The sequence below is a fragment of the Canis lupus genome, chromosome X (assembly GCF_011100685.1).
Source record: "Canis lupus familiaris isolate Mischka breed German Shepherd chromosome X, alternate assembly UU_Cfam_GSD_1.0, whole genome shotgun sequence".
In the NCBI taxonomy this organism is placed as follows: domain Eukaryota; kingdom Metazoa; phylum Chordata; class Mammalia; order Carnivora; family Canidae; genus Canis; species Canis lupus.
This window is the reverse complement of record NC_049260.1, coordinates 8,152,058-8,161,513: the sequence shown is the minus strand read 5'-3', so window position 1 is coordinate 8,161,513 and position 9,456 is coordinate 8,152,058. Positions and strand designations below refer to the sequence as shown.

General features: G+C 47.9%; 2 protein-coding genes across 2 annotated transcripts in view; both read left to right on the top strand.

The window, feature by feature from the left end:
- Positions 1-3,097: 3,097 nt before the first annotated feature.
- On the top strand, positions 3,098-4,098 carry LOC119868146. The gene is made up of 2 exons (XM_038586692.1): positions 3,098-3,304; positions 3,643-4,098. Exons 1-2 carry the CDS (start codon positions 3,098-3,100, stop codon positions 4,093-4,095), a joined length of 660 nt encoding a protein of 219 aa, XP_038442620.1. The 3' UTR covers positions 4,096-4,098.
- Positions 4,099-4,536: 438 nt separating this feature from the next.
- The window catches only part of ARHGAP6 (Rho GTPase activating protein 6), a 484,849-nt gene continuing 479,929 nt past the window's right edge, over positions 4,537-9,456 (top strand). Inside the window, exon 1 of the mRNA XM_038586811.1 lies at positions 4,537-5,384. Within this exon, the coding sequence (XP_038442739.1) occupies positions 4,806-5,384 (579 nt within the window). The 5' untranslated portion in view covers positions 4,537-4,805. The remainder of the gene's footprint in view (positions 5,385-9,456) is intronic.

Sequence of the window (9,456 nt, the reverse complement as noted above, 5' to 3'; positions counted from 1 at the left end):
ATAGACATGTTCAGTGCTTTTTCCCTTTAGTATTTGCATGAAGATTTCCCCCTCTGAACATTTCTTTTGGTAATATAATAGTAAGTTTTTCTCTAAGATGGAGAGTTGAACTTCTTAGTCTTTTCACATCATGGTACGGATTATGACTCAAGCTCTCAAAAACCCTTATACCATGCAAATCATTATATTCACCTTCTAGAGAATATTTGACAACATTTTCATGTTTGGAAAACTGTTCTTCAGTGTTCACTGTTCTTCAATGCTGGGTTGGTGTTTAAGAAAGTGAGTTTTTGCAAATCTTACCCAAATGGAATTATCCTGCAACGCTAGATTTATCTCCATACTGACATCCACCAGTTGTAGTTTAAGTGCCTTGGCAATTATATTTATTCAAGGAGATCCTAGAATAGGAATCAGAAGAAACAGTCTTAGTTCAGCTACAAAAATTCCTAGCTTACAGTTAAGAAGCAGTTTGAGTATGGGACAGTCTGGTTATTTAATGTAATTAACATTCTTAAGTCCTGTAAAGTTCTCTGCACGTTTCTCATATACTCCACACCACATAGGTTAAAAATCTGTCCCCCTTTTCATGTTTCAGGAACTTAGAGGCAGAACTCTGGACTTCTATGGGAGAGTAAGGTGCTGTGAACTGTTGACCCCAGCTACCACTTAAAATGTGGAAATATCAGAGGGATCACAATCAGTTTGAGAGACACAAGCAGGATGAAGTAAAAATCAGTGATGCTAAGCATGGGGAGCCAAGCAGATAGAAATCTGAAATATTATATGGCAACAATCAGGAAGTTTAATGTGATTTGGTTCGATATAAGCAATGGGGTTATATAACAAACAAGGGCAAAATAGGATGCCCCAACCTACAATATTAGACATCAGGACTGAAAAGAAATAAGCAACTGGAGGGAATCCAGAGGAGATCATCTACAATGATGGTTTTAAAGCAAAATATGAACTTTATAGTGTAGCCAAACCACAGAGTCAGACCCAAGGGGCATGATAAAAATCTACAAATAGCTTGAGGGTCTAAACACCAAGGGGAAAGAGGAATTTTGGCTAAAGATAAGAAAAATTTCAAGGGATAAAGTTAAGAAAAGGGAAATTTGTTTTAACAGAATATATCCTTTGGTAGTAAGATGTATGTGTTTATAGGAATAGTATCTCAAGAGAATAGAAAGAAAACTGATGAGTATTCTAGGATTCTTGATAAAAGGATACCTTGATGTGAGGCCAAGGACTCTAGAACTTTCATTAGAATATTCTTCTGCTCTTTAATAACAGGTATCCTAGGGCTTTGATTAACTTTGATTCTGAGGGAAAAAAATAAACCAACATGGACACTACTTTTCAATAGCAATGCCCTCGAAAAAGGAGCAAAGTCCCACAGATCTGATTTTTAAAGTATATATTCAAAACCATTTATTTCTAGATTACCAGTTATATTGCTTATGAAGCAGGCTGATGAATTGTAAGAAAGATGCTGGCGATCAATGTAACAAGACCAGCTGTTTTTGAAATTGGTAAATGAAACCCAGATCTTCCTTAATCAGGATGGCAATCACAAAGGCCAATATGAGTTGGGTCTATATAAGCAAAAGGATTATATAACAAACAAGAGTAAAATAGGATGCCCTAACTAGGAATGAATAAATATGCCACAAACCACAATGACTGCAAAATAAACCTAATAGATTGGAAATCAAAATAGTTCAAAAAATATCATTAAAAAATCCAAATAATTTTCTTACGAATGCTTTCTTTCCAGAAGTACCACTATATTCCACCCCACTCCCAGAGTTTTAAAAGCTTATACTGGGCTTTAAACCAGGAGCCCGAAGCTAATTCTATGAATATTTAAAATAATTTATTCATTGTTCCCAACAGTGAGGCAAGCTTCAGGCTAATAGAGAGTCAAGATCCATTGGAAACAAGATGATGAATTAACTGGATGTGTCTGCTCCAAGCCCCAAGTGCCAATAGAAGAATCTTTCTGCTCATTGGTTCTCCAACATCCTATAACCAGGAATGTATGTCTTTATACCTAGAGGGCATTCTTATAAGCCTTATATAATAGTGGCAGGGTTGCATTTTCAACTCCATGGTTATTATATGGGTTTAGAGAAGTACAATGTATATGAACCATAAATTACATTTGCTCAACCACCTTGAGTTATAAGAGGTTCTATGGAGTGTGACTTGGTTAACCATCTACTCCAAATGCCAAAAGCCAATGAGGCATAACCAATTCCACGCAATGGTATCTGAATGGTAGAGATATTAAGTGTTTTCATTACTAGTGACAAGTTACAGGGTATTGTCGAGTAAGGAAAGGGCAGGCAAGACCCACCGTCTTTTATTTCTAATGTGACTTGTTTGAGGATGGAGGAAAGCGAATGCGGACAATCCTCCAAATGTAATTTGGCGAGTGTAGTCAGGCAGGGCAGTAAGCAATTTTACTTCTCCATAGCACACCTGATCATCAGCCAATGAGAATACTTAAGTCTCAGGGTGCGAAGAGATGGCCAGCAGTGAGAGTGCTGGGAAGTCTGTAACCAACTCATTCTGTCCTTAGGCAGCAGATAGGTCGTAAAGTTCCCAGAAGGAACTCCCAGGGTGCAGTCTGTCCCACCCGCATTTACAAAAGCATGTGCGGCAGAGATCCTGGGGGCCGAATGAAGCCCTTTGTGGAGGTGCTGGATTCTTCTGTTAGCTCCCCCGACGTGCCTCCTCCTAGCTAGTTGAATATCTAGGAACATTGAACACACTTTTGAAAAAGACAAAATTTTTCCCTGAAAATTTCATAGGGAATAATAGAAGTCTTGCAAAATCAAAGTTGGACAGTTTTTAGGTACCCACAGCAAGGTGAACGTTTGTGCCAAACACCTGTATTTATAGGTTCATTGTCAAGTTTTTTTTTTTTAATAAAAGAAACGGTAGAGGAAAGTCACCTTTGCATTCGCATATAGTTCTCTTCACCCGAAGCGGTAAAAGAGGACACGCGAACAGTTAAATCAAGTACGCGGGCGTTTTCAACATCCTTTCTCTCCCCTGGTAAGGTTGTAAGCTGCGTTGCAAAACTTCGATGTTACATCACAAAGCCCGCCGACAGGCCGGGGAGGCTCTGCGCTTTTTAGATTCCAGGGGTCGGACGGTAGCGGGAGAAGCCGCTTCCAGGCTCGTCCGAGTGGGGCACGTGGACATCGCCAGGTTCTCCAGCTTCTCAGGAATGTGGCCGCGGCGCGCTTCGCCCAGGGGCGTCCCGGAGCCGAGACCCGGAGACCTAGCCCTTGTGAGCGCCAATCTCCGCCGGCTCTGGGCTGACGCTGCTGTGGGCTCCTGCCTCCTGCCCACCCCACTCACCCCTCCTCCTCCAGTACATTCGCACATGACCCTTACTGGGCCAGGACTCTCCCCACCTCCTCAGTGCGTCCCCGTCTCCAGCCCATTCATTTGCGGCCACTGCTTTTGAACTGAATCTCTGTCCTATAAGACAAGGAGGGGGGAAAGGAGTAGGGGGCAGCAATAGGAAGACGGGAGATTTAACTCCCAACTTCAGAGCAACCGGCCCGGGCTGCCCATCTGACACCAGTGGGTGGGGTGCAATCTGACACTTCCTTTCCTTTCCAGAAACGTGAGTGGAGCTGGCGCCCCCTCGAGCTGGGTGGGGGATGGGAGACAGGGAGAAGGTCCGAACTTCCGTCCTCCCGGCTTTCTCCCCTGGAAACCCGGTATCACCGGCGAGCTGCGCTCTCCTGCGCGGCTCCCAGGTTTGGCGCCTGGAAATCTCCACGTTCTGCTCTCTCCTGCTCCTGGCTCCGCCCCAGCCCCAGCCCGGGCTTCCCTCCCGCCCGCTTCCCCCTGCCTCCCGCGCGAGCGTGCGGGGACAGCTCCGCTCCGGCCCTGGGCCCACGGCTGGGCTGCCCGTACCCCGAGCCCTTCTCGGTGGGGCTTGGGCGCTCCCCCGGGGCTCTCTCTTCGCTCCCTGAGCGCGGCCAGCAGTCCTCCGCCCGCGGAGCCACTCGGCTCTTGGGAGGCCCCAGGCGCAGCGCCGTCCGTGTCCCCACTTGGTGGCGAGGCTAGCACCCCGCGGGCGCCTGGAGCTTGGCGACCCCCTTGCGCCGAGCCGGTCGGAGGGGTGGGCGCGACCGCCGAGCCGAGGCCAGACGCGCGGCTTCGGGGGCCGGGACGCGAGGACGGCGCAGCCCGGGCGCAGCTGGGGCGCCCGACTTCGGAGCCGAGGAAGTCCCTCTCGCAGCGCGGGTCGCGCGACGGGCGCCCCTGAGCGCACGCCCCGGAGGCCTCCTCCCAGCCCTCGGGACCGTCCTCAGGGCGCGAGGAGGAGCTTGCTGAGGACTTCGAGGCTGTCCGGAGCCAGCGAGCGCGAGCTGCGAAGGGGGAGTGGCGCTGGCGGGCTGGAGCTGGGAACCCAACGAGCGCCTGACCTTCCTCCTCCTCCTCCTCCTCCTCCTCCTCCTCCTCCTCCTCCTCCTCCTCCTCCTCCTCCTCGCCCCATTCGCGACTTGGGCTCTGGGGGAAGGTTCTAGCGGCCGCAGGAGGCCGCCCGACCTCTTTTCCTAGAAGGCTGGTGATGGATCTTCTGCTTCTGCACCCGCTGGGGCACTTGGAGCGCGCTGGTGGCGCGTGAGCCGGGCACTGCCCTCCGCCGCCCGCGGCCAGCGTCCGGCCAGCCCCGCCTGCAGCCGAGCCTGAGCCCCCTTCCTTTCCCGGTTCCAAGTCGCCAGCGTCCCGAGAGCGGGAAGAGCGTGGTCCTCAGGCACGGTCCCGCCGAGATGTCCGCGCAGAGCCTGCTCCACAGTGTCTTCTCCTGCTCCTCGCCAGCCTCGGGCGGCGCGGCCTCGGCCAAGGGCTTCTCCAAGAGGAAGCTGCGCCAGACCCGCAGCTTGGACCCGGCCCTGATCGGCGGCTGCGGGGGCGAGGCGGGCGTGGAGGGCAGCTCGCGGGGCGCCACCGCGGGTCGCCTCTGCTCCCCGCTGCCCGCGGCCGAGGGTCTCGGCCCCAGATCGGCGTCCTCTCCTCGGGGCCCACACCCCCGGGCCAACCGACTCCCACCCCCTAGACCCCTCTGCTCATCCTTCTCCACGCCCAGCACTCCGCTGGAGAAGTCACCGTCTGGCAGCTTCCACTTTGAGTATGAGGTCCCCCTGGGTCGCAGTGGCCTCAAGAAGAGCATGGCCTGGGACCTGCCTTCAGTCTTGGCCGGGCCCGGCAGCGGCCGCAGCGCCATCCTCTGCTCCTCCGGGGGTGGCCCTAATGGCATCTTCACTTCTCCCAGGAGGTGGCTCCAGCAGAGGAAGTTCCAGTCCCCCCCCAACAGCCACAGCCACCCCTACGTTGTGTGGAAGTCCGAGGTAGGTAGGGTACCGTGCTTTGCCTGCTCATGGCCCAAGGCTGGACACCTGGGCAGTTGTTTAATTGCCTCACATTTACAGAGCCAGGGACCCACTGAGAGGTTTCCATGGTGTGGCTGTCCCCCTTTGGCCCGTTAAGTGGTGCCTGGAAATGGGAGGTCTCTAGGGGCCACCGATGTGTGTCTTGTTAGGACTTCTTGGCTCCACTTTGGAGCAGTGGTGGGAGCTGGAGGGAGAGATGATGTTCTGCTTTCCTGTTTCTGCTACAGGCGATTTCAAAGGGTCATCTTATCCCTTCATCCAATGTGGATATTTTTCAGAACTCGAATGATCTAATTCCTATGCTCTTACAAGGATTGGATGTACTGTGTTTTGAAATATGCCTGCCATCTGGTTGTTCTACAGAGAATTCAGAAACATTGTTCTGGAGGGTGTTGTTGATAGTTTGTGTGTGTGTGTGTGTGTGTGTAGGTGTGTGTGTTTGGGTTGTGTGGGGAGTAACTACTAGAATTCTCGAGTTTTGATTTTTTCTTCTCCCTAAAGGTCTGATTTCAGAAATCTATGGTACCAAATAGCAGTTTAATCTAGGAGAAAAAGGATCTCTGCCTCAGGCTATGAAAGATCATGGAAATATGCCCAAATTCTACTACGGACAACTAGTAGTTAACGAAATATATGTCTATCAGGAATCTTTAATATATAGGGAACTCAGAGGGAGCTATTTGGTACCTTTAAAATGTTTGCCATCTGGTTAAGAAGAATGGCGAATAGAGCTCTTGGGAAACTGTGGTCGATGGGTACTTGGAAAGCAGCGTGCTTTTAGAGAATAAATAGTAGTTGTTTTAGAAATGAACAACTTCCAGTCTCTTTCAGTTCACAAATTCTATAGATTTGCCTTGGATCTGTTTCCATAAGGGAAGGGAGATTCCATTGGTTGTAATTAAAGATTTTAAAGTACAGTTAGAATTACAGAAATGAAATGAAATACCATGTAATTGCTGGAGATTTGGACTAAATCAAGGAAACACAACCAAGGAAAACAGTTTGAAAATAGCGTCCGAGATCATACCTCGCTCTGTTACCATGAGATAACTATGAAAATTTGTCTCTTAATAGACTGCCTTAGAAAAACCAACAGTATTAATCAAATATTAGTCTCACATATTAATAGAATATTAGTTATCATGTCACAGTAACATGCTGTTGGGTGGGGAGTATGGGTCACAAAAACTAACAAACATTGCTGACTGTTCTGCCTATTTTCTTGAGGAAGACAGGCAGTAGAAAGACAAGTCAGAGAACAAGAGATTCTTTCCCGACAGAGAATTTAGCATTAGAGAGAGGATAAAAAAATCTGGAGGTTGAATGTCTCTCGGTGTTTAGGAGGGGTGAATTCCTGCTATATATCTGACGCGCACATTATCAGAATAATTTGCATGAGTTGAGAGGAGAGAGAAATGCAAAAGCAAGCCAGGTTCATGGATTAGACAGCCACTGACGTTCACGTTTAAACCCAATCGCATCATTAAGAATGTCTCTGCTTTTCTTAACAACTGTACATACTTGGAATGTAGCATACAGATACTGTTGCTGTTATGACCAAAAGGTATTTTTCTGTAGATGACCATGGCTGGTTAGAAATTATCTTCTCCACTAAAATCTCATAATCGATGAACATGTATCTGAACTGCGGCAGTACTGGTGGCTTTTAACTGTTCTATGCAGCATTTGGGCAGTTTGCAAGCTTGTCCACCGTGACTCTCACCTCTTTGCAGGGTTAATACTTAGCACATGGCCAGCCTCATCTAGCAAAAGAACAACATTTTCTCATCGGATGTTCACGTGTGTGTGAGTGTGTGCATGTGCGCACGCACGCGTGTGCCCAATTTCTTTATTCTCGAGGCAGACATGGAGTGACTGGATGGACTGAAGGTCCAAGGCTGGATTTGTTTAGTAGAGGCCCAGATATTCTATTGTAACCCCTGGGTCTGGAATTTAATGGCCTAGATTACCTTTCAAAGGTTTAATGCCCTGGAACCTTCTCAAAAACCCGGGAAACTCCTCCAGTTGAGCACTGCTTGTTCTTCTCATTTTCAAACAAGCTGGATCCTCTCTCCTAAAAGAGAAGCTTTATCAATACTGTCAAAAGTCCAGCACGTGGATACCTTGCAAGGTTACTTGAAGTGGGATCTGGAGGAGCACTTTGGTTCCTGTGCCGTTCCTGGGTTGCTCTGGCTCAGGGTTTCTCAGCTTCTGCATTCTTCACAGTTGTCACCAGATGATTCTTTGTGGTAGAGGCCATCCTATGTCTTGTAGGATATTTAGTAGCATCCTGGGCCTCTACCCACTGGATGCCAGTAGCACTCCTCCCCGCCAGTGTGGCAATGACAGATGTCTACAGACACTGCTGAATGTTCTCTGGGGGGCAAAACTGCCCCAGTGAGGTGAATGTAGCACCTCATGCTGGTTATCTAGCAAGTGCTCATGGAAGTGGTTTCTGCCAGCATCAAGTTTCCCTGGGGCCTTCGTCCACTTTCAAAACCATGTACATCTCTCTTGAGTCACATAGGCCTCTTACGGTTTGTTAAACTATTCTGTTTCTCTTCCATTGAATCCATAGCCAAACCTGAGAATTCACCTTCATTCAGGTTTAGCCAGTGATGGATCACATTTATTTCTGCTTAATTCTTTGAGCAGATTCTCTGTTTTTAAACTAAATTGTTCATACACTGGCTTCCGCTCCCACAACTCTCATAAATGCCCGCAGCTCTATGCCTTGTGCTTACTCAAAGTTCCCAAATGGCCATTTTATGGTCTAAAACCAGGAGGTATTAAACAAAGTCAGCTATGACTCTATTAATATTTCCTTACTATGTGTTTCAGGACCATTTTAACAAAAACGGATTCATGGACATGCTGGGTAGAGTATCTGTTGAGTAGAAGGGAGAACAAAGGGATACATGGTGCACAGTGACACAGTCGGTACATGCTTCTCAACTTGTGTTCTTCTTAGAAGCCCATCTCTGTCCCTGATTCTGATGTCAAAGGAGTAAGGTCTCCTTCCAACCCTGACATTCTCCTAATTCTCATGGATCAGAGCTAGGATTATGCTCATAGCTGACTTGGAGTTTGCCAGCTTTGATAACCCATAATTAAAATGATCTTTCTCTATCCATGACTTCTTTTCGTCATTCCTCCCATAAGCACTTCTTAAGCACACGATTTCTCTAGGTACTGGAAATGCAGAGAGGCTAAAATATGATGTTGGCCCTTAAAGAGCTCAGTCTAATGACAAGGACAGATGAGTTGACCAATAGGTACAGTGCAGAATTCACCTTCACAGTGAGGGACTGGGCTGTGTGTGTTGGGCGGGGGAGGAGGGTGATGATTCATTGTGCTTCGGAGAATTTTGGAAGGCTTCACTGTGCAGAGAACACTTGAACTTGATCTTCAAGAGTGCCTGCCATTTAGAAGAGGGAGGGAGGTGGTTCCTTTGTGAAAGAGAAAGGAATGGACATGTAGAGGCACGGAGGAGTTGGTGATGCCAGAGTGTCCAACAAAGAGGACTTAGAGGGGCTTGAGTGCAACACTGGTTTGGAGGAGGGAGTGAGGACATCTATGGCTTATTTTATGTAGCAACCACATGGCTGTCTATATGGTAACCTAACGAGACCAGAAATCACACACATATTTGGGGGATAATAACTAACTATGGGTATGGATGCAAATGGCAGGAGGACCAAAGGACATGGCCTACACTCCAAGGTACCTCTTGTCATTAAACCCGCAGAGAGGTGAAAGGATGTAAAGTGCTTTTGAAGTTGGAAGTTTTGTATGCCTGGAGCATAGGCCGTGTCTCGTTGTGTATTGGATAATAGTATTCAAAAGTTTGGGTAGCATTCATTATGAAGAGCCCCACTGTGCACATCTCAGGGGTTTGGACTGGACATCTTGTGGAGTAGTGGTTCTCAACCTAGAGGTGACTTTGTCCCCAGGGGACATTTAGCAATGTCTGAAGACAGTTTGAGTTGTCACAGCTAGGGGTGGTGATATATTAGTTTCCTATTGCTGC

Excerpts from the sequence above, each read along its gene's own strand:
- LOC119868146 (XM_038586692.1), top strand. The coding sequence starts at position 3,098 with ATGTTACATCACAAAGCCCGCCGACAGGCCGGGGAGGCTCTGCGCTTT. Across the intron at positions 3,305-3,642 it reads GACCCGGAGACCTAGCCCTT|AAACGTGAGTGGAGCTGGCG; the intron begins GTGAGCGCCAAT and ends TTTCCTTTCCAG.